Source organism: Myotis yumanensis, unplaced genomic scaffold (assembly GCF_028538775.1).
Source record: "Myotis yumanensis isolate MYYU_CA2020_CCGP unplaced genomic scaffold, mMyoYum1.0.hap1 SCAF_7, whole genome shotgun sequence".
NCBI lineage: Eukaryota > Metazoa > Chordata > Mammalia > Chiroptera > Vespertilionidae > Myotis > Myotis yumanensis.
The window spans coordinates 18,064,039-18,088,856 of NW_027223758.1; the positions used below are offsets into that span (position 1 = coordinate 18,064,039).

At 39.5% G+C, this 24,818-nt stretch overlaps 2 protein-coding genes and 1 non-coding gene across 5 annotated transcripts; 2 read left to right on the top strand and 1 right to left on the bottom strand.

Annotated features, from left to right (window-relative positions):
- On the top strand, positions 1-10,001 carry RBBP9 (RB binding protein 9, serine hydrolase). Its single transcript, XM_070419858.1, has 5 exons — positions 1-133; positions 1,527-1,569; positions 2,755-2,860; positions 6,877-6,962; positions 7,781-10,001. Exons 1-5 carry the CDS (start codon positions 35-37, stop codon positions 8,014-8,016), a joined length of 570 nt encoding a protein of 189 aa, XP_070275959.1. The 5' UTR covers positions 1-34; the 3' UTR covers positions 8,017-10,001.
- Positions 4,055-4,158, top strand: LOC139014829 (U6 spliceosomal RNA). Its single transcript, XR_011472355.1, has one exon. It is a non-coding gene; the product is annotated as a U6 spliceosomal RNA (small nuclear RNA).
- Positions 8,831-24,743, bottom strand: POLR3F (RNA polymerase III subunit F). Of its 3 annotated transcripts, XM_070419855.1 has the most exons (10): positions 24,370-24,743; positions 22,747-22,864; positions 20,103-20,170; positions 19,742-19,762; positions 19,546-19,613; positions 18,698-18,810; positions 15,155-15,298; positions 14,854-14,961; positions 13,848-14,039; positions 8,831-12,590 (listed from the first exon to the last, which is right to left on the bottom strand). In XM_070419855.1, exons 1-10 carry the CDS (start codon positions 24,429-24,431, stop codon positions 12,513-12,515), a joined length of 972 nt encoding a protein of 323 aa, XP_070275956.1. In that variant the 5' UTR covers positions 24,432-24,743; the 3' UTR covers positions 8,831-12,512. The 3 variants fall into 3 exon arrangements, with proteins under 3 accessions (XP_070275956.1, XP_070275957.1, XP_070275955.1); XM_070419856.1 differs by lacking the exon at positions 19,742-19,762; XM_070419854.1 differs by lacking the exons at positions 8,831-12,590; positions 19,742-19,762 and having other exon boundaries at positions 13,707-14,039.
- Positions 24,744-24,818: the final 75 nt, after the last annotated feature.

Sequence of the window (24,818 nt, forward strand, 5' to 3'; positions counted from 1 at the left end):
TCGGGAGCCGGGGTACTCTGGCTCACCTGCGTTCATGGCTTCTCCTTGCAAGGCGGTAATTGTTCCCGGGAACGGAGGCGTGGATATTGCGGTCCACGGATGGTATTGCTGGGTGAAGAAGAGGCTGGATCAGGTAAGAGACGCCTCGCTGCGCTGGGAAATCAGCCTGGAGCTGGAGGGGCGGAAGGGATGGAGGACTGAAATTTGAACGTGTCTCCCCACTCCTCCTCAACCCCAAACCCTGTGTATTTTCATTTCTCCCCTTTGCTACACTTCTTAACTTTGGTAAAACTCCCTGGAGGATTTCTCTGAGGGGTAAGCCGTCAAGAGTACAAGGCACCACCTCCTGGAACTGCAGAGACCGAGTCCCCTCCCCCTCCCCGTATCTGCTGCTGGTTCAGATTTGGAAGTTCCCATAAAGTTTTATAGCTGTTCCCTTTGCTCCCTGGCTCAGATTCTTTAAAATTCAACATGTAATATTAATTAATGTATACAAAGGATATGTGTAACATGTATGTGAATTATTAATCCTAATGTATATGCCCATGCTTCCTCTTGTTCTACCGGGAACGCTCTGTCTCTAGATACCTGCATGGTTTTTTCCTCCTGAGAATCCATCATCAAACTAAAATCTAGAACACTACCAATAGAAGTCATCTGTGTGCTCCCATCCCATTTCCCTGCCATCCTGATTTTATTTTCATTTGCTCCTCTTTTTAAAGTACTTTTGCAACCTCTATCTTTTTAAAAAAATATATATATTTTATTGATTTTTCTATGGAGAGGGAGAGGGACAGAGAGTCAGAAACATCGATCAGCTGCCTCCTGCACACTTCACACTGGGGATGTGCCCGCAACCAAGGTACATGCCCTTGACGGGATTCAAACCTGGGACCTTTCAGTCTGCAGGCCAACGCTCTATCCACTGAGCCAAACAGGTTAGGGCTATATGTATCTTTTAAACACATATTAATTTGGCTTCTTTGTGAGCTTTATAGAAATGGCATTCTACTCTAGGTTGTCTTGTACATCTTGTTGTTGTTGTTTTTTAACTCTCTTCATAACCAGACAATAAGATTACTTCCTGGGTTGCTGACCTCTAGAGCTCTGAAGTAAATTTCTAGAATAAAATACCTGGGTTGTGGCTGAAAACCATGGCTGGAGCTGCCGAAGAGGATGGGATCTCCAACCTTCTGTACCACATTTTATCTGCTCCCTGGCACACAGTCTCTTTGGCTCCAGGTCATTCTGTCTAGAACACATTCAATCATACCCTCTCTACAGATATAAGTATTTCTATATAGAGACCTACAGAGCTGGCTAGATATAGAATAACAGACACATGATGTTTTTGAGAAGGATTGTATATTCATATGTAATCCTGTAGTGCTTAACCCACTTCATTTCATAACATAAGCAAACACTTACTGAATAAAGATCATATCAGGTGTCTCATTTCTTATTAGCAAAGTATTAGTTGTAATGAAGCTGTTTATTATAGCTTTTTCCCCCCCTTCATGTCATAGATACCTGGTTTCCAGTGTTTGGCTAAAAACATGCCTGACCCAAGTGAGTATTAAAAGTGTTTTTATAGCCTCATCTTGTTGGGTTTTAATCTTGCATTTTCCTGGTAGAGAACAAGAATATCATAGTAGAGCAGCCTAAGAGAATATGTACCTAAGAATGAATGATCCCAAGTAGTTTGGGGAGGAGGGTATATAAAAAAAAAAAATTTAATAGACAATTCTAGTAAGGACCAAGAAAAGCACTTGGGCCCTGGCCAGGTGGCTCAATTGGCTGAAGCATCATCCTGTACACCAAAAAGGTTACAGGTTGGATTCCCAGTCAGGGCACATACCTTCAATCCCTGGTCAGGGCATGTATGGGAGGCTACCGATCGATGATTCTCCCACCCCCCTTCTTCTCTCTCTAAAACCAATAAAAACATCCTCAGGTGAGGATTTAAAAAGGGAAAAAATAAAAATACTCGGGCTTGGTAAAATTTAATTTTCAACTTTGCAAGCAACTTCATTTTCCCTTCTATAAATCAACAATTATTTCCAGGCAAAATTTATGGGTGTTCCACTTGAGGCAGAGTTAGGATAAAACTTTACAGCATTTATGAGATCCTAATATTTAAAAAATATAACAGTGACACTTTTTTAAAAAAATATATTTTTATTGATTTCTTACAGAGAGGAAGGGAGAGGGATAGAGAGTCAGAAACATCGATGAGAGAGAAACATCAATCAGCTGCCTCCTGCACACCTCCTACTGGGGATGTGCTCGCAACCAAGGTACATGCCCTTGACGGGAATCGAACCTGGGACCTTTCAGTCTGCAGGCCGATGCTCTATCCACTGAGCCAAACCGGTTTTGGCAACAGTGACACTTTTGTTCTGAGTTTGGCTATGACTTGTCTCAGGAATTTCTGTTTTGAAAAGAAATAATGTACAAATTTGAGAGAGAACATTGTCCTTTAAGTTGGAAAGTTTAAAGCTTCAGAGTTATAAAATTTATTATCTCCTCAGTATTTTCTTATAAGAAAATGGTAAAAAATAAAAACAAAACTACAGATGTGATTCTTTCAAACAGCAACATGCACTGTCTCTATTAAAATGGCTCCATTGCCACTGTGATCCTGAAGTTTTAAAGTGGTGAACTGCTGAGTAGTCATCTATTAGAAAGGCGGGCAGCATTAGATGAAGGCTGTCCCTATCAAATGACAGACTCTTTCTTTACCCTGAACCTTAGTTACAGCTCGAGAGAGCATCTGGCTGCCCTTCATGGAGACAGAGCTGCATTGTGACGAGAGGACCATCATCATAGGCCACAGTTCCGGGGCCATCGCGGCCATGAGGTGCGATCCTTGTTGAATTATCACCCTGTGTGGGCTCCAACCATCTTCTTGGGAAATACCTTGTGTATATTTGGTTTCCACTGTAGAGGAAATAGTGCTGACTTCAAAAGTGGAAACATAATTTATCGTAATGCTTCCTGGTTTGGTTAGTGATTAAAACCTTTTTTTTTTCTTTTACTGGGATCCAGTGATCTTTTAAAAAAGTTAGTGGCTCCATCCCCAGCTGCTGTTCTTCCCTTCAGAAAAACTTCTAGGCCTTCAAGGCTCTGAGTAGCTCCGATGTCATCTCTACCTTCACTACCCCCAGCCTGGTTTACAGACCTCATTGTAGTTCCTTAACATGCTAAGTGTGCGCCTACCTTAGGCCCGTACTTGCTCTTGTTCTACCTGGAACTCTGTCCCTAAATACCAGCCTGGTTTTCTCCTCCTCTTTAGGCTCTGCTCGAATATTCCCTTTCAGTAAGGCCTCTTCTAATCACTCCACTTGAAACAACCACCTCACTTCGCTGGCTCTGATTCCCTTTATACCTTATTATCTATACCATTTTTCACCATCTGATAACCTGTTTATTTCTTGTCTCCTGCCAATAGAATGTAAGATAAATGAGGGTGGACTTTGTTCCCTCTACCTCTAAAACCCCAGTGTCTAGAAGAGTGTCTGGCATATGGTCGGTGTTCAATAAATATTTGTTAGCGGTTAGAGCAGCCATGGGCAAACTACGGCCCACGGGCCGGATACGGCTCGTTTGAAATGAATAAAACTAAAAAAAACAACAACACCGTACCCTTTTATGTAATGATGTTTACTTTGAATTTATATTAGTTCACACAAACACTCCATCCATGCTTTTGTTCCGGCCCTCCGGTCCAGTTTAAGAACCCATTATGGCCCTCGAGTCAAAAAGTTTGCCCACCCCTGGGTTAGAGGCTGTTACTCCTTCTCTCCTTAAACCCCAAGTCCTTAGGATTCATGGGCATGTTCCTGATGATCACCAAAGAACATTACATCTCTCCCTTTAGGGTTGTAAGGCCTAGGGGTTAGGGACTTAGCTGGCTGAATAAGCCTGTTCGGGTTGGGTTTCTTCCATATTTGCCAGGCTGGATGACAAAGGATTGTGGTTTTTATTCATCTAGTGTCATCCCAAACAGTCCTTCAGGATGTCACATGAATTGCATGTCAAAGAATCTTGCCCAGTGCTCGCTTCAGCACATATACTAAAATTGGAACGATACAGAGAAGATTAGCATGGCCCCTGCGCAAGGATGACACGCAAATTCGTGAAGCGTTCCATATTTTTTTAAAAAGAATCTTGCCCAATTCCATAACCTTTCAGCCACACTAATCAAAGCTACAAGAATAATAATGCTTTGCAATATGGAGTTATAGAATTATGGTACAGTCAGTGTTTATAAGCTGCCAGGGCTTGTCTAGAAAATGAAGAAATCTCTTTATGCTAAAATCTGTACCACCTCAAGGCCAACCGAATATTTCTCAAGCCATTGGCTAATAAAGGTGTCCCTTCTTTTAAAGATCCCTGCAACTGATTGCAGGATTTTGAGCAACATTCTAATAACTAACTTCTAAAGTTAACCCTTTGAGTGCCAACCAATATCCTAGGAACTATGCTAAAATTGCCAAGGCATTTTTGCTGATTTTACAGCAATTTAGGAAAAAAAATTATGAATCGCAAGTGAATGAAGTTACATATTCAAAAACTTAAGGAAACCTTTACTACATTTGTTTTCATCTTTTACATATATTGTTTGCTGATTGTATTATAAAATACTAGTAGAAAAAAATTTGAACAAACATATAATGTTAAAATAGAGGGACACCCTTCTCCAATATCTTCCACAAAATCGTCATCTTCACAGCAAGAATTGACATATTTAGCAATATCATCATCACTAATAAAAGCAGACTTAGAACTGGATGCCATTTCGAAGCTTTAGGGCTACAAAATCTGAGTAAACTTCATAAAATCATAGTGTCTGTAAAAAATTAGGCAGATAAATGCCAATGGTCAATTTTAGAACTACAAACATTCGGCATCATAAGTAATCTGCACTTAGGTGCCATCTGTCAATAAAGAGTGAACTACTAGCATCTAACAATGACACTGCAGGAGGAGCGCGATCGCGCTCCCCACCACTCTAGGGGTTAAGGTAGACAGAGAAAAATAGATACCAAAACCATGGGGGATTGTAGAGGATTGACAGAGTCCCAGAGGACCATCCCCACACATTACTTGTTAATCACAAAAGGGAAATAATTTCTTTTAAAAAAATATATTTTTATTGATTTCAGAGAGGAAGGTAGAGGGAGAGATAGAAAAATCAATGATGAGAGATAATCATTGATCAGCTGCCTCCTGCATGCCCCCTACTGGGGACCAAGCGCGCAACCCAGGCATATGCCCTTGACCGGAATCAAACCCGAGACCCTTCAGTCCACAGGCTGACACTCTATCCACTGAGCCAAGCAGGCTAGGGCAGGAAATAATGTCTTTACAATGGAAGGATTTGATGGATGTCACCCTTAAGCCAGCAATTACCAACTTGCATGCCACAGCAGGCACACTGGTGTGCCACAAGAATTTTTGAAACATGCAATACCTGACTAGTTAGGGGCACCGACCTCTTTTTCCTGAGACTGTCAGATAAGAACAAAACAAAACACAAAACAGCCAACATAATAACCATCAGATGAGAATGGATCAAAATGACGTTTTTTTGTCAGATTGGCAAAAAGTATATTTTTTGTTTGTGCCACAGAATTTTAGTAATTAGTTTATGTGTGCCATGATATAAAAATGGTTGAAAATTGCTGCCTTAAGCAAGTAATCAAAGTTAATCTCAGCAATAATGGCACCAATTGGCTTCAGGTAACTCTGATGGGTGACCTGGGAGATTCACATCATCTAAGTATATCCTTGCCAGAAATGTCTAACATCAGTCTAATCATGAGGAAATAGGCAAATTCAGGTTATGGGATAATGTACAAGACAGCTGGCCTAAATTTTTAAAAACTGTTGATGTTCTTTAAAACAAAAAAAATTCAGCATTAGCTGGTTTGGATCAGTGGATAGAGCATCGGCCTGCAGACTGAAGGGTCCCAGGTTCGATTCTGGTCAAAGGCACATGCCCACAGTTGTGGGCTAGATCCCATGTGGGGCTTGTAGGAGGTAGCCAATCAATTATTCTCTCTCATCATTGATGTTTCTCTCTCTCTCCCTCTCCCTTCCTCTCTGAAATCTATCTATCTATCTATCTATCTATCTATCTATCTATATAAATTTTAAAGTGACTAGAGTCATGAAAATCAAATGCACTGTGGAGTGTGTGGTAAAAGAGGTACATTTCTGCTATTTACAGAATTTCTTAAAATAGGGTTGGGAGAGGTGGCATACCTTAAAATGCAGATTCCTGGGCCCTGTTCCCAACCTTTTAAAAAATTTTAGATATATTTTTATTGATTTCAGAGAGAAAGGGAGAGGGAGAGAGAAACATCACTGATGAGAGAGAATCATTGATTGGCTGTCTCTTGCACATCCCCCACTGGGGACCAAACTCGCAATCCAGGCATGTGCCCTGACGGATTCAAATCGTGACCTCCTGGTTCTTAGGCCAACCCTCAACCACTGAGCCACACCTGCCGGGCTTCCCAACCTTTTGAATCATACTTTAGGACTGAGCCTGGAAATCTATGTGTTAATCAAGTAATGCTGATGCATACTAATGGTAGATTGCACACACTGAAGAAAATGATTACGCTTTTATGTGTGTTGGGAAAGGATTGCAGAAGAGGTTTGACTACCTTGAAAAATGAGTAGAAACTCATCAAGTAACCATTGGGCTTGTAGTTCTGCAGTTTCCTTACTATTTCTCATATTAACTCCAATAGCATATAGCACATGCTTCTTGTAAGCTAAACCAAATGAGGTAAGTGGTTAACTGACTTTTTGGTGATCAGATTTAACACTAAATATTAGCTGACATCATTTCTCTCTCTTCAGGTATGCAGAAACACATCGAGTGTATGCGATTGTATTAGTGTCTGCATACACATCAGACTTAGGGGATGAAAACGAGCGTGCAAGTGGTAAGTTTGAAGGCAGAAACCCCAGAAGAGCTCGTCCTCTAGTCACAGGGCTGCTTGTTCAGGTTATATAACAGCGTTGTCTTTTGGTTAGGCTTAAACAAATCTAACGGCAGATGAAAAATATTTACCATCCATCTTTAGCTATAAGTTTGGCACTTTGAGAGCTTGTAACCATTTCTAATCCATGGTCTAGAATTGAACCGAGGCCTGACTGTATATGAGCCATACTTCCCTTTCACAAGTACCTATTGTGGGGCGCGGCTACAGTGTTTTGGCCAGGTTCAAGACTCAGACTAATGAAAGGACAGGGTCCTCTCATTGCCACGTGCAAGTCCCAGCTGGAGGGCAGGGCCCTCCCAGCACAATTATAGCCAACAGCTATGGTTGTAAGCTTGAACCTATGGTCCGAACACGTGGCCTCACGTGCCTTGTGATAGAGTTCGGGTGCATGTAGTTAAGTGAGGTTGAAACTCACGAGAATGCTGTAAACAACTCGATCACGCCCCTACTTTGCCTCGTGGCATCTGCTATAAAATAAAGACACAGCTTGTGGGTGCTGGCGTTGTCTCCTCATCAGGGAGCAGCATCCCACCGAGACCCAGCTCTCATTCCCTTGTCTGTCTTTTCTCAATCCTTTCCCCTCCCCACTCAGGATCACCTTTGGCCCTAACACCTATGATATCAAGCCCTACAGATCTGAAAACCACTTAGGTTCTGATTCTTTGTGTGTCTGCTACGGTCTGGACTAATTATTTCAGAATGGCTAGAATAGAAATTATCCATTGGCACTGATAGGTTATATATATTTTTCTCCTTAGGCTACTTCAACCGCCCCTGGCAGTGGGAGAAGATCAAAGCCAACTGCCCTCACATTGTGCAGTTTGGCTCCACTGATGATCCTTTCCTACCCTGGAAGGAACAACAAGAAGTGGCAGATAGTTTGGAAGCCAAATTTTACAAATTCACTGACCGTGGCCACTTTCAGAAGACGGAGTTTCCCGAACTGATTGATGTGGTAAAGTCTATGCTGAAAGAGTCAGCACAAAAAGAATGATTTCTGCTATTCTGCATACCAATATAGTAGAGCAATGATCAGATTATAGGTAAATCATCAAAAATGCCTAAAAAACAAACACAAGTTTCAATGTTCAAACTAAGTTACAAGTAGCATTTCCATTTTCCATAGAATCTATCTCTTTCCAAATTGCTATGAATTAAAGCAGTATTTTCCTTATGATAAGGGACCTTAAGGACACGTTAACCATCCAAAGTGAGTAAGACACAAATGGAACCCAGGTTTCCTGATTTCCAGCCCAGATGAAAACTAAATAAATTTGATGTATAAGAGTTGTACTCCTCCTCTTTAAGAGTCTCATGCTCTACCGACTGAGCTAGCCGGGCGCGGTACTCCTCCTCTTTAAAGTAAAATTTGTTTTGTTGGGAGAAAGAAAACATGACTAAAGGTCTAGAGTGTTGGCTTAGAGCTCAAAACACTAGCTGCTGTTTTGAGCTGGCCCAAGATATTAAACCCAGACTAGGGCCTTCACCCTTGACACCTTACCTCCCAACCCTCCGTCCTTCAAACAGGTTGAGAGACAATGAAATATAAGGATGCTATGAGGCAGGGATCTGCAAGGGTTAGGCAGGGAGTATGAGAAGTCAATTTTATTTGTGTAAGACCACAGTTGGGAGGATAAGGGCTATGTGGAGAACTCATGTCATGTGGGAATGTGGCAAGGTGTGGCCAAATTTCTGATTTTTTTGAGGAAAAAACTTTATACAATGATTTTTATATTTAGGGAATATATATATGCATATATATATATATATATATATAATCCATATGTACATATGGATTAGTTGGCAAGTACAGTGTAAATAAAAAATTTACAAACAGTGCAACACACACAAAAGTCCAAGCCATCCATTTGTGGCCTCTGTCATAATTATTAATTTAGCCAGGTGCCTTAAAAGATTCCCTATAAAGCCTGAGAAATGAACATAATGTCAAAAGATAAAATCATGTAAACAATTTGGATTTTGTTAGTCTTATTTTTTAAAATAATCCTTCCATTCCTCAAGTTTTTATTCTGTAGAGTTCTACTTTTTAACTCCCATGGTTCTTTATATCTCTTTCATTTCCCATTTTTCTTCTGATCATGATATATATATAATTTAACCTTTTCATTTCTCAACAATTTTTGCCTATTACGATCCCTAAATGTTGCCTCAAACAATTATAGAAAGTACAACTGGACAGCACTGGAGTCTAGGGCATGTATTTTATATTCTTCCCTGACCCACCATCTAATATGACTCAACTTGAAATTACTTAACTAGTTTGCTTAGTTGGTTATCATAAAAATCATGGCTCCATAAAACTTACTCACCAAACTAAGATCAGAGAAGCTTCATGGAAGAATCCCACATAAACTATTCGTTTAAGTCCGCAACCCGGGCATGTGCCCTGACTGGGAATCAAACCGTGACCCCCTGGTTCATAGGTCGACACTCAAAACACTGAGTCAGGCATGCTGGGCAGAAACTTTTTTATTTTATGTTTTTATTGATTTTAGAGAGGGAGAGGGAGAAAGATCGATGAGAAACATCAATAAGCCATCAAGTCATAGATTCTCATGTTTGACTATATACTAGTAGCTCATTATTAACCATAGCAAGGCCTTGCCAGACTCCAGGGAATATCTATTCTCAGGTGAGCAAAATACCTTATATTAAATGAAAATCAACTGTAAGGATTAGTACTTCACTCACAACTTGTTTTGGTGTTGTCTTGAGTCTAGAGCCCCACTATTTGTTTTGGTCAAAGTTTACTCCTGTACATAAAGATACATTTGTCATTGAAGGTGCTGTATTTTTAAATTGTCTCTTTTCTCCTTCGGTTAATTTTCAGAATTTAAAACATGCTATGAAAAAAATGTTTAAAGAGAATCTTTATTCTAGTGAGGCAATGGATACTTTTATGTTTTAGCCATTGATTGTAAGCTTTAAAAATAAATCTTTGGAAAAAAAAAAATCAAGACATAATGCAAAGTCTATATTTATAACTGGTTCCTGCTCTCCAATGCTAATTCTCCTCTAAGTTCAGTTTGCTTATTAAATAAGACTATGCCTCTGTGATAGGCCAGGTCCCAGGAAGGACAGATATTACCATTCCAACTCTCACTGGGGATAGAAGAGAAACCTGTAGTTTACAGGCTCCCAGATTCTATCTTATATATATCCAATACTGAAAGTGATATTTGTTTCAAAGAGCTAGTGTCATCAAATGCTAATTCTGTATAGTGGCCACAGAATTTGATTCTTAAAAATTGGTTAATGAACTGAATTTATTTTACTAATCCCATTTATTTCAAAATAACTCTTCTGGTTGTCCACTTAGCAGGACTGGGGAACCTTTTTTTTTGCTAAGGGCCATATGAATATTTATAACATCATTCACTTAATATAAATTTGTTGATAAATTTACACTCCTAGATTTATTGAATTTCGAGTCCTCCCCATAATTGCTTTGGTAGGGCCAGACCAAATGGTTTTGTGGACCTTATACAGCCCTCTTGCTGGATGTTCCCCACCCCTGACTTAAGAGTATCTCCAAACTGGTGTTTGAACTCAGGCCTCAGGAGTAGCTGAGCCTGAATTCCTTTCCTTTGGTATCACACTATTGGCCTAGACACAGAAACTTTTTTATAAAATATATTTTTATTGATTTTAGAGAGGAAGGGAGAGAGATGGAAACATCAATGATGTCTCCAGCATGCTCCCGACTGGGGATTGAACCCGCAACCTGGGCATGTGCCCTGACTGGGAATCAAACTGTGACCTTTAGGTTGACACTCAAACACTGGGTCACACAGGCCAGGCACGTTTATGTTTTTATTGCTTTTAGAAAGGGAGAGGGAGAAACATAGATGAGAGCCATCAATCAGCACCCCCCCCCCCCCGGGGAACAAGCCTGCAACCTGGGCCTGTGCCCTTACTGGAAATTGAACTGGTGACCTCTCTGTGTATGGGGTGATGTTCAACCAACTTACACTGCCCCCAGGGCAACACAGAAACTTTTAAATGGAGTTAAAAGGGAAAATACAACAGCTGAGAACCTAAAAAGCCCTCCAGCTAACATCTGTGCAACACATCGAATACTAGTAAGCTAGTATTTTCTATGTCTAAAGAATGGAACTGAAAGTGCTATTAGAACTAAGGACAATGATAATGGCTTTCTGCTCAGTTTAGACATGAGTTTTAGAACAGAATAAGGAAAAGAAACAAGAAGAATGGTACCCCTTCCCAAAATAAAGTGTGAGTGCAGGGCAATGGATTATTTTTAGTTTTAATGTTACTTAAATAATAAGAATATAGGAAAAATTCTATTAAATAATACAACTTAGCCACAGAGTGAACTTGTAAGACTTTAACAAAGAAGGTCTAGAGAAAAAAATCCTTTGGATGAGAATAATATTTATGGACTGAAAACATCCTTGACAATAGTCATCATTTAGGTTTGAGGTAAATGCAGTGGCATAATCCTCCAAAAGAATATTTCTTTTTTTTTCTTAAATATATTTTATTGGTTTTTTACAGAGAGGAAGGGAGAGGGTTAGAAACATCGATGAAAGAGAAACATCGATCAGCTGCTTCCTGCACACCCCCTACTGGGGATGTGCCCACAACCAAGGTACATGCCCTTGACCGGAATCGAACCTGAGACCTTTCAGTCCGCAGGCCGACGATCTATCCACTGAGCCAAACCGGTCAGGGCAGAACCTTTCTTTTTTTAAAAAAATATTTTTATTGATTTCAGGGAGGAAGAGATAGAAACATCAATGATGAGAGAGAATCATTAATCAGCTACCTCCTGCACACCCCCTAGTGGGGATTGAGCCTGCAACCCAGCCATGTGCCCTTGACCAGAATTGAACCTGGGACCCTTCAGTCCGCAGGCCCACACTCTATCCACTTGAGCCAAACCAGCTAGGGCAAGAATATCTGACATAAAAAGGAACAGAATGTGGAAAAGGATGTTCCAACTATCCTCTCCATTCACGCCCCAAGTTTGCACAGACTGGTCTGCTACTCCTGCCTTTCCTGTTTTAATTTCTTCTCAGTGGAACCATTGAGAAAACAGAAATGGTGATACTGAACCAGATATAAACAATCTCCAATGAAGACCTTAATAAATAGCTTCAAAACAAGCATTTTTAGGCTCTAGCCATTATCCATTGGTAAATATGCATTTGTTGGCTTCTTTTTTCTTGGACAGTCAAGTCTTGAAAGCTTCAGATGTTGTCCTCCAGAACTTCAAAGTATTTTATTAAAGAATGGATTTCACTTACCTGCTTCATATTCTGGTGGCTATTCTACCAATATAAATATAGTCTTCATAGGTTTAAAAAATATATTTTCATAGCAGTAAGTCTGTATCCATTATTGTGAAGTTTGCTTTCAAGGGAATTTGATGTTCCATCATGAGTTAAATTACTTGCTCCCAAAGTAACTTCATTTGAAAGATGTGATAAAGTTCCTAGCACTCTATTAAAATTCAAGCCATTCTGTCATGTAAATACAGTTAGATGGTGAAATCTCACCACCTTCATGGCAGTCGTCAAAAACCTTTAAAACAGAAAAATGTTTATATTCAAACTGAAGTTTTAAAAAAATTATTATAAAGTAAAATTAAGTGTCAACTATAACTCAAATTTCTATTAACGAACTATCCAAGACCCAACCATTTACTTAAAGCACTATTAAAAACAAAACTTTCATATTGAAGGAGATTAGGTCTGTATTTAAGGACACACTGTAATTAGGCCTGCTCTGTGATCATAAAGTTACTTAATGGGAAACCTTTTACTACAGCATTAAGATGACCATGTTCACCTGCCCACTGGGGAAAAGGCTATCAGCGGGTACCACAGGAATACAAGGGAAATCTATACATAGGAATGACTTAGTTTTGACTAACCAAATGTTTCCTGTTTAGCTACTTTTTGTGAAGGGTGCCGAATAGAATTTCCAATATGCTAGCCTTTTTTCTAGTAACTGAAACCATGGCATAGAATGCTTAGATATATAGAAAAGGGCCAGTATCTATAATAATAAAAGCATAATATGCTAATTAGACCAGATGTCCTTCCAGATGAAGCTGGGGCTGCAAGGGAAGCCTGGGTCCCGGGTGCCTGCCAGTGGCCAGAGGGAAGCCTGGGTCTTGAGTACCAGAGGGAAGCCGGCGCCAGCAGCCAGGGGAAGGAAGGCCTACTCTCGCACGAATTTCATGCATTGGGCCTCTAGTAATGAAATAAAACACAGACTAGCAGCCCATGAATATAAATGCGATGAGGGCTGGAGCAGTCTCTATAGCACACAATTGGCACTCATAAACTATATGGGAATGAATGAATGAACAGTACTTGGGCATATTGCAGGGGACAGAACATTACCTCTGAGTTTGAATCCTGGTTGTTACTTCTAAGCTACATGCTCTTAGGTCTTTCTTAGCCTAAGTTCCCTCCTACTTAAGGGAAAATAACACCAGTAGCTCAAAGGGACATAAGGAGGATTAAATGAAATCACATAAATCTTCAAAAACACGTCTGACTATGGTACGTTCTCAGCAAATCTCATCTCTCACACTACTTAGGTTAAATGATTAATAGTTGTCAAAAATTGTCCATTTTAGGGCTAAGAGCAGAAAACACAGATCTCTTATGTAAGGCAATGATTTGTTCATTAAATATCAAGATTACATGGAGGTTTGAGTAATTCTTGGTCAACCCTGAGAGTCAGAGAACTGGGGTGTGCTTGCTGGTACGTTATGTGGCATTTGCACTTGGAGGTAGTCAAGTGTAACGTGAAGCCTCTTGAACTCACCGGGCAGAGTCCACAGGGGGCCCGGACCAAGCCTGTAGGTGGGATGATTGGATTGACTGCTCTATACAGTTTCATGTGTCCGTCTACACTGCCAACTGTGCCTTCCTTTGCAGCGATGATAGTCATCTCCACTTTCCCATCATATATGAGTGTATTCAAGATGGTTTCAATGTCCTCCATGGACAACTCTACCTGTAAAGGGGATATATTAAAAATGAAACAAAAAGGACAAAGACACATTCTTTTGGAGGGAGTTAAAAACAAGTCATCGAAAACACAAAGAGGCTGAACAATGATCCAAGTTAGCACAAACCACTCAAATGCTAGGGACAGAAATCTTACCTCAAACTGAGTTTGATATCTTTGCTCTTTAATGTCATACCTAGAAGTCTTATAAAGTCAAGTTTGGCAAGAACTGGATGGAGATTTATAAAATGCTTGAGCAGAAAGTACTTTAGACATAGAACAGTCTTTAGTCAAAATCACTAGTTTTTTTATAAGTGAAAAATCTGGGAAATGAAAAATGACTTGTCCAAATGTTCACTTCAATTTCTTCTTTGATCATGAAAAGCATTCAGCACAGTTTCCTTATGTATAGGACTTATGTAAAGGTCTTCAAAAAATATGCCAATCCTACCATATATCTCATAAGAAGGAAAATACCAATAAATGACAGCTGATGTGATGACTGTTTGGCACATATATTGAAATGTGCCTGAGAAAGTCAGAACAAACTTCTGAAAGTGAAGTGTACTACCAGGCTCTGCTCTGCTGCTCTATCTCCCAAGCCCAAATACACACAGTTCCGACAATGCCAATGGCAATGACCAACTTTGCCTAACAGGCTCAGGATAGTACTTTCTCAAAGTGTGTTCTGCAGAATATTCACAGGTTATCACCTGAAAAAAGGGTATGGGTCAAATATGTTTGGCATATACTGTAAACTATACCACTATGATAAATAAGTTTTTAAAAATAAGATTAAAATTAGAAACCGAGTTCTGACCTTACTGATCCCCAATTCACAGATATATTTCCATACTTCGTGTGATGAAGCAAATGAACTATTTCTTTGTATCATTGGATTCTGTTTGCTTTCTCGGGCTGTTTCTGCCTGTAAGGATAGACACATAAATCTCAGCAAGAACACTACTGTTTTCTGAATACAATTTATACAAAGTGAAATCAACAGAACATATTTTGTTTAGTAAAAATTACCAATTTAATGCCTATAAAACAAGACCTACAAAATTAAACATTATGAAGGAACTTAAAAAGAAATGATTGTTTACTCAATTATGCCTTACCTTGGTTTGTAGGAACTTAAAACACTGTTGGTTAAGCACCTCTACAAATTCAGATTCAAAATCCTGGTCACTGTACCAGGCTCCACCAGTCACAGACCGGTCAGGCTGCAGGTTATAGAGCATATACACCTTTTTCTTTGAGGCCTAGGAAAAAGCATGCACAGAAGATGTGCTTATAAGCTAACAATCTCCCAAAACTAAGATGTGAAAAAGCTCAAAACATTGTATTTTAGAGTTTTAGATTCACAGAATTATTGTGAAAATGGTAATAGAATTCCATTTACCTTGTGAAGTTTTCCCTATTATTAGCATCTTACATTAATAGGGTACATTTGTTACAATGAACCAATATTGATATATTATTATGAACTAAAATCTACACTTTGTTCATATTTCCTTAGTTTTTCCATAATGTCATTTTTTCTGGTCCATTTTTCTCCCCAAGATACCACATTAGATTTAGTTGTCATGTCTTCTGAGGCAAATTTTAGTTGTGACAATTTTTAAGTGTTATTATTATTATTATTTTTTTAAAAAAATGTATTTTATTGATTTTTTCAGAGAGGAAGGGAGAGAGATAGAGAGCCAGAAACATCGATGAGAGAGAAACATCGATCAGCCACCTCCTGCACATCTCCCACTGGGGATGTGCCCGCAACCAAGGCACATGCCCTTGACCGGAATCGAACCCGGGACCCTTCAGTCCACAGGCCGACGCTCTATCCACTGAGCCAAACCGGTTTCGGCTTAAGTGTTACTATTGATGAACTTGCCAGTCTTGAGAATTACTGGTCAGGTATTCTGTAGGATGCCCTTAACTGGGATTTGGTCTGATGTTTTTCTGATGATTAGACTGGAAGAAAGATCACAGAGATCAAATGACCTTCTTATCACATCATATCAAGGGTATCTGATTGTCACCAAGTGATGACTGTCCTCAATATGACTTATCAGTGTTGACATTAACCTTAATCACCTGGCTAAAGGTACACTGTAGTTACTTTTTCCCCTGCCCTTTCCTTGGAAGAAAGTTACCATGCACCACCCACAATTAAGGATTAGGAATTATGCTCTACTCTCTTTAGGGTGGAGTGTCTATATAAATTTGGAATTCTTCTGTGTGGATTTGTCTGATCTGTCCCATTTATTTATTCAAACGTCTACCGGTATGGACTTAGGAATATTTATACTACTTGGTTTGCAACCTTGAAAATATCATGCTGAGTGAAAGAAGCCAGACCCAAAAAACCACACATATGATTCCATTTATAGGAAATGTCCAGAAAAGGCAAATCTATAGAGATAGAACATACATTACTGGTTGTCAGGGCCTTGGGACAAGGAGGTTGGGGAGTGACTGCTAGTGGGGTCACATGTTGGGGTGAGGAAAATGTTTTAAAATTAGAAGAGTGTGATGGCTGCACAATCCTGTGAGTACACTAAAACCCAATGAATCATACCCTTTAAGAGAATTAATTTTGTAATATGTAAATATCTCAATAAAGCTATTAAAAATAAAGATATAGGAGAATTGTAGAAATGAAGCTAGGCTAGGAGATGGGTATGTGGGGATTCATTATATTATTTTCTTTACTTCTGTATATACTGGAACTTACCTATTAAAAATGTGAAACAGAAATAATATTCTAACTTAGGGAGTGGTATGACATAAATATCATTGATAAATAAAATCAAATGAATATCAAATCATTTTTCTTTGGCCTGATGTTTTTTATTCACCTGATGTTTTTTTATTTTATTTAATTTTTCAATTACAGTTGACATTCAATATTATTTTATATTTGTTTCAGGTGTACAGCCTTGTGGTTAGATAATCATATACCCTACAAGTGATCCCCTGATATTTCAAGTACCCACCTGGCATCATACATAGTTATTACATTATTGACTATATTCCCTATACCAGTGGTTGGCAAACTGCGGCTCGGCAAACCACGCTCGCAAGGCACATGCGGCTCTTTGGCCCCTTCAGTGTGGCTCTTGCACAAAATACAGACTTCTGCACATGGGCCACGAAGTTTCAATCGCATTGTATGTGCGCGCTCGCACGTGGTATTTTTTGGAAGAGCCACACTGAAGAGGCCAAAGAGCCGCATGTGGCTCGCGAGCCGCGGTTTGCCAACCACGGCCCTATACTATACTTTACATTTCTGTGATTATTTTGTAACTATCAATCTGTTCTTCTTAATCCCTTTTCCTTTTCACCCAGTCCCCCAAACTCCCTCCCCTCTAGCAACCATCAATTTGTTCTCTGTATCTGTGAGTCCGTTTCAGTTTTATTTATTCATGTATTTTGTTCTTTATTTTTTTTAACATATTTTGTTCTTTAGATTCCACATATAAGTACAATCATATATTTGTCTTTATCTGACTTCTTTCACTTAGCATAATACTCTCTAGGTCTGTCCCAAATGGTAAGATTCTATTCTTATAATGGCTAATATTCCATTATATATATTACCATTGTTTTTTTGTTTTTAGTTTTTTAATATATTTTATTGATTTTTTACAGAGAGGAAGGGAGAGGGATAGAGAGTGAGAAACATTGATGAGAGAGAAACAACGATCAGCCGCCTCCTGAACACAGCCCACTGGGTATGTGCCCGCAACCAAGGTACATGCCCTTGACCGGAACCGAACCTGGGACCCTTGGGTCCGCAGGCCGATGCTCCATCCACTGAGCCAAACCGGTCAGGGCTACCGCTGTTTTTTTATCCACTTGTCTACCTAGGTTGCTTCCATATCTTTGCTATTGTGAATAATGCAATGAGCATAGGGGTGCATATATTCTTTTGAATTAGTGTTTTTGGTTTCTTCGGATATATATCCAGAAGTAGAATTGCTGGATCATAAGGCAGTTCCATTTTTTAATTTTTAGAGGAACCTCTCTAGTGTTTTCCATAGTGCCTGCATCAATTTGCATGAATATTAAATTCTTATATGTTGAAATTTGTGTTCAAGCAAACTTTAATATAGGGGAATTTTGGCTCCTCTGATACTAAAATCAGTGAGGTCAGCAGCAGATGTCCCTGGTGGACACAGCTCTGGAGCATAGAGCCCCTGAAGGATGTGATGTGTAGGGTGAGATGAGGAGGAGAAACACTATGTGCTAGAAGAGATGATCCACCAAGGCAGAGATCTTTCTCTGACTTATTCACTAATGTATTGCAAGCACCCAGAACAGTGCCTGACACATAGCAAGCACATGTAGATATTTGTTCAATGAGTAATCTAATATACCAGGATGAAGTAAATTCTTACACATCACAAAATCCAGGAAAAATGTTCAAGATTCCAAAAATTCTCTCCTGAATAGAGTAAATTAGCTTTAGATTTTTGAGTGGGTAAGAAGTTACATATCTAAGTAGCATCTCCAAACCAATTATGAGCTAAATTTTTAAAAAATCTTGTTTTGATCAGTTGTTTTAAATCACAACACAGCTTAAAGAACAATAAAAACCTGAAATATAGTTGGAGCAATATATATAATAAACATTTGGAAGAAAAGAGAAAATTACTCACTGCTACAGACTTAACAGCTTTGATAAGCTTTTTACTTTCCAAATTCTTTAAAATTTTGTTAATTTCTGTTAATGGCAAATTACTTTTATACCGGATGTCTCTGCTCCATATTCCTATAAGAAAGTAAAGTAAAATAAGTTGAAAACTATAGGATTTATGTTTATAATCCCATTGCTTATATCTCATACCAAAACCAGCAAAATAGGTATCTATATATTGCTAGGGCATAGCTATAGGAAAAATTAAGTGTCATAGAGGCAAGAATCTCACATAAAGTAACAAAAATATTAAAACAATATATGTTATATGTTCTAGTTTCTATAGAAATTTCTTAGAATCCTAGTGTGAACCAAAAGTAGGTTTACAGTTGTTCATATGGAAAATAATACAATAATTAATAAACAATACAAGAATACACCGTTTTGCCCTAACTGGTTTGGCTCAGTGGATAGAGCATCGGCCTGCGGACTCAAGGGTCCCAGGTTCGATTCCAGTCAAGGGCATGTACCTTGGTTGGGGGCACATCCCCAATAGGGGGTGTGAAGGAGGCAGCTGATCGATGTTTCTCTCTCATCGATGTTTCTAACTCTCTATTCCTCTCTTCCTCTCTGTGAAAAATCAATAAAATATATTAAAAAAAAAAAAAAAAGAATACACCGTTTCGCATACTCACAATTGTAAACCGACTTCCTCTCCCCTCCCAAGCCCCCCGTATAGAAGTATATTATTTTCCTCTCCTTTTTACATAAGTAGCAGCACAGACACTGATCCATTCCCCGGGAAGAATCTCAGTCCCTATATCTGGTCCAAAGTCAATGTTTTTTCTCCTTCTTCCTTCACACGCTTACCTTTATTTCCTGCATCCTCTATGATCTGATATACTAGTTTTTCTTGGTTATCTGATCCCTTCATTTTACTGCAGGGGAATAAAGTAGAATTAAGAAGGCAAAGACGTACAGGATAATCTAATAATCTACATGACTACTTCAATGAATTAGCAGACAAGGCCATCACATTGACTTATTTACCAAAATAAAGACTTACCTTAAAAAGAATGAGACAGGGCTGTATGTACCATAATGAAAAGATGTCCAAGACAGAGTAAGTGAAAAAAACAAGTTGCAAGACAGTATGAATAGAATGATCCCATTTTTGTTAAAAAAAGAAAAAAAGAGAGATTATATATAAATATATAATCATCTATATGTATTTATATATCTAGAAGAAAAAATATTTACCAAATTATTATAAGCAGTTATTTCCAGGAAATGGAACTCATGATAGGAGGCAGGGATGATATGCAAGAGGTTTACATTAGGCAATTCTGTATTGGCTTTCTTCCAAAAACATGTATTACTTTGGTAATAATCAAAGTTTTCTTAAAATGATATGATTATGTGCTTACCCAGCATTCTGAGAATCCTTTATTCTATACAGAAGGCCTGTATTGCTCCTTAAGAGATCCAACTGACCCTAAAATTTTTAAAGATAGGAAATAGCAGTGAATTACTTTGGAGATACATCAAATCTAATGACAAATGCTAATGCATTCTTTAATATTTTACACAGACTAAATGTCCTACCTCCCATAGTTATTTGTCAGTTCTTAACTTGAGATTTAAGTTTTCCCCTATCACATACAGTGCATTTTTTAAAATTTAGCTCTTTATCTCATCATTTTCTAAAATATTAATATCTAACAATTACTTATATGCTAGATCCTGGCTTGGTTATATAATCAATGTATAAAGAATTATAGCCAAAACCGGTTTGGCTCAGTGGATAGAGCGTCGGCCTGCGGACTGAAACGTCCCAAGTTCGATTCCGGTCAAGGGCATGTACCTGGGTTGCGGGCACATTCCCCAGTGGGGAGATATGCAGGGGGTGGCTGATCGATGTTTCTCTCTCATCGATGTTTCTAACTCTCTATCTCTCTCCCTTCCTCTCTGTAAAAAATCAATAAAATATATTTAAAAAAAAAAAAGAATTATAAACAAGCATCTTTAGAACATTTTAACAGAAAGTTCACTTGTCCTCAATAAATTGTGATTCAAACTAAAACAAATTCAATAAATGTAAATAAGTATAATATAAATAAAATATAATTTACATAATATAAAGTTCAAATAGAAACTAACATGTAAAAACATTTTTTAACACGATGATTAAACTTTACAAAGTTAATAGTGACATTTACTGATATGTGTGATTTCGATTTGTGTTACATGAAAATTAGGCAGAAGAGTTAACCAATGAATAAAAGACCTGCAGTTTTGTTTTTCTGTAACAAGTCAAAAGTAAAATAAAGCATGTCTTAACATACTTCTAAATGTCCTTGGATCTAAACTTAGGAGCACCCCGATGGCTGTACCACTGGGCTTCTGGCAGTTCGGGGAAGACGTGGCTAAGAGAGCCCCCATTTCCATGTTAAGACTGGGCAGACCCATGATTTGGACATGGGTTTACATACGGCTGAACAGTAATACCCTCCCTCCCCAGACCCCACTAAGTGGCAAATCTGAACCACAAAGCTCAATTTAGAGGTTCCATTCAGTCATTTAACTCAATCTATGAACATTTAATGAACCAGTACTATGATTGTTGTTTGTGGGTACGAACATGAATTCTAAAAGCGAATCATACACCTAACTGCACTACCATCTGGTTGGCGTTAAGATAGAGGTAAGTAATGGGTGGGATGGGCTCTCAGAGAAGAAGCTATGGCCCAATGTGGGATTCAGGGAGGCTTCCTGGAGACAACAGCAGAGCTGAGTCTTACACACCCCCCACTGGGGATGTGCCCGCAACCAAGGTACATGCCCTTGACCAGAATCAAACCTGGGACCTTTCAGTCCGCAGGCTGATGCTCTATTCACTGAGCCAAACCAGTTAGGGCTGAAGGGAACATTTTAACAGAAAGTTTACTTGTCCTCAAATCTCCATATCCAGAGCCCTTAGAAATCCAACAAAGCTGGTAGATTTAAAAAAGCAAATCAGCCTTAGCCCTGGCCAGGTAGCTCAGTTAGTTAGAGTGTCGTCCTGATAAACCACATACGTACAAGAAACAACCAATGAATGCATCAGTAAGTGGAACAACATATTGATGTTTCTCTCTCTTTCTCCCTTCCTCCCTCTAAAAAAAAAAAAAATCAGTAATAATAATTTTTAAAAAAGCAAACCAGCCTTCAGATGATTACTTAGTATAGAAATATTTTACCTAATTGCTATTAAGACCAACTGAAATGCTCTCAGGACATGGGAATTTTGATGATAGGGGAAAGGAAGGAGAAACAGGTAGATTTAGAACATGGGGTACCACTAGGACAGTAGAGAATGACATTAGGGCTCCAGGAAAACAGAAAAGGTACGAATAGGTAGGGCTTCACTGAAAAAAACCCACTGCTATCACTGGGAGCTGAGGCCCAGCACTGGTGACATTTAACTGGACTCATTCCTGCCTCTTGAAATGCTCAGGGTGAGATTGTGGAGAGTGATACCTTAATGAGTTGGCTCTGTGATGATTCACAGAAAAATCAGGGGGATGTGTTTCATAGGGAATGGCCAACACCAGGAGTAGGAAGCAAACAGAAGGTCAGAAGAAACTATGCCTATGTGCCTTTATGTATCTTAATGGCAATTAGGTTAACAAATAAAGCAGTCTGAGCTGTTTCCTGGTTTAGAATCTTATCAGTCACAACCTAACATACCTTCCAATGTTTTTTTTAAAATAACTGTGCTTTTATTTTTTGTTTTATTTTTTAAATTTACTGATTTCAGAGAGGAAGGGAGGGAAAGAGATAGAAACATCAATGATGTGGGAGACTCATCCACTGGCTGCCTCTTGCATGCCCCACACTGGAGATTGAGCCCACAACCTGGACATGTGCCCCGACTGGGAATTGAACTGTGACCTCCTGGTTCAGAGGTTGATGCTCAACTACTGAGCCATACCGGCCAGGCTCTTCCAATGTTTTTATGAGTAATAATAGGAAGCAATGACAATGTTAACTTAAAAATGTAATTACATTAACTAGCTGGATTCACCTTACCATAGACAACAGTCTATTGATTGCCACTGCCCGCTGCTGAGCTTCTATATGAGGCATTTCATTTTGAATTACTTGGTCTGTGATTCCATGAGGGAACTGGTGACATAATTCTATAATCCTAGGAACAAAGGCATTAATGATATCATTTTTTATTTTTAGTGGGGGGGAAACTAGCAGAAAAAATTGAAATTGTGGTGTCTTCACATTTAGCAGACAGTCTGGGTTTCTATATGGTTCTGAATCAAAGCTTTCAAAATACATGTTTGCATTATTATTTAAAGAGAACTTTTTTCTCACTAATATGAATTCTAAACTAGAACAAAAGTCTAATGAAAACACAGAAAAAAATATCAATGCTGCAACTTCAATTTTCTCAGATGCAAGTACACAAAGTTAGGATACAGTGTATTGGGCAGCCATAAGTCTGAAAGCAGGACACAAATCAGGTATTTCTGGTGGGAAGCCAACATTTATGACAATTCACCACAACTGGGGCGTTTTGGGAATTATCCCTACCCAACAGAAATAAGCCCAAATATTCACACTGTCATGGGATCCTCGTATGTTATTCATAATAGCTTGAGAAAATTGGGTTCTTTAAAAACTTGCCGAAACCGGTTTGGCTCAGTGGATAGAGCGTCGGCCTGCGGACTGAAGGGTCCCAGGTTCGATTCCGGTCAAGGGCATGTACCTGGGTTTCGGGCACATCCCCGGTGGGGGATGTGCAGGAGGCAGCTGATCGATGTTTCTCTCATCGATGTTTCTAACTCTCTATCTCTCTCCCTTCCTCTCTGTAAAAAATCAATAAAATATATTTAAAAAAAAAAAAAAAAAAAAAAAAAAACTATGTGGCAATCTAACAATAGTAGTGCGCTGCTAGGGAATTACAAAATTGAGAGGCTTTAGGTGCCCCACAATAATCTTGACTTAAATTCCGCACCGAAACCATTTGTGGTTTAATGTTGCTTTGTAATCACAAACTGCACCCTAATTTCGCCCACACGTCCAGTCGTGGGAGTTCCCACAGCGACAAGAGCCACTTTGGATCAGAACTTGCATCCTAGAGCCCTTTCAGCGGTTCTCAACCTGTGGGTCGCGATCCCTTTGGCGGTCGAACGACCCTTTCACAGGGGTCGCCTAAGACCATCCTGCATATCAGATATTTACATTACTATTCATAACAGTAGCAACATTACAGTTATGAAGTAGCAACGAAAATAATTTTATGGTTGGGTCACAACATGAGAAATTGTAAAGGGCCAGAAGGTTGAGAACCACTGCAGGTAAAAACGCCATCTCTTCTCTGAGCGTCGATCACTTTCACACAGGGAGGTAGTGCATCATCACAACTTCCCCAACAGCATCAGGACAGCTACACAAAGTTGCAAACTGTCGAACTCCTTTGGAATTTCATAAGAGTTTTGTTCTCCGGGGGTGGGAAGGGGATCCAAACCCGGCAACCCCCTCCCTGCGTGCTCACTGAACTTGTCCGGTATCTCCCGACGGTCCGCGGAGAAAGGGTCCGGCTGCCCAAATGACCCGCCGGGGACCGAGGCATGGATTCCTGGTTAGGGCATATGCCCTGGTTGCGCCAATGCCTTTGTTCCTCACCCACTGAGTTACCTGTTTTCTATTTCTACTGGATCCGCGTCGGGCGGCTGCAGCTTCACCTTCACCTCAGCCATGAGGACGCGGTTCCTACACCAGCCGGGTGAGAAACGCGTAGCTACCTGGCAAACAGCGGTGCCCAGGCGATGGGCCTTCTTCCTCGTGTCGCAGCCGGTCCTTCCTTGTCTGTCGACTTGAGGTGACCACGCCGCGCCTGCTTCGCCTCACTCACGGGCGCCGCTACATCCTCTTATTCTTTTTTTTTTTTTAACCATTTCCCCCCTACATCCTCTTATTCTTGCTTCCAGAATGTCAATGCCTGTCGGGTGAACGAGCTTCCTTTCCTCATTCTGCGTTGAGACACCACTTTTTAGCATTTTCCAACCTCTGAGAAGGCGTGTTCTCGGACGCCTACGGTTCCTGCGGGTACCACTCTCCCAGTCAAACGTCACGGGTGGAGCTGG

Coding starts and splice junctions, on each gene's coding strand:
- RBBP9 (XM_070419858.1), top strand. CDS start 35: ATGGCTTCTCCTTGCAAGGCGGTAATTGTTCCCGGGAACGGAGGCGTG. Junction 1,570..2,754: donor TAAAAACATGCCTGACCCAA/GTGAGTATTAAA, acceptor CCTGAACCTTAG/TTACAGCTCGAGAGAGCATC. Junction 6,963..7,780: donor TGAAAACGAGCGTGCAAGTG/GTAAGTTTGAAG, acceptor TTTTCTCCTTAG/GCTACTTCAACCGCCCCTGG.
- POLR3F (XM_070419854.1), bottom strand. CDS start 24,431: ATGGCTGAGGTGAAGGTGAAGCTGCAGCCGCCCGACGCGGATCCAGTA. Junction 22,865..24,369: donor CCAGTAGAAATAGAAAACAG/GTAACTCAGTGG, acceptor CTTTGTTCCTAG/GATTATAGAATTATGTCACC. Junction 15,299..18,697: donor AAGCTGTTAAGTCTGTAGCA/GTGAGTAATTTT, acceptor GCTTTTTCCTAG/GCCTCAAAGAAAAAGGTGTA.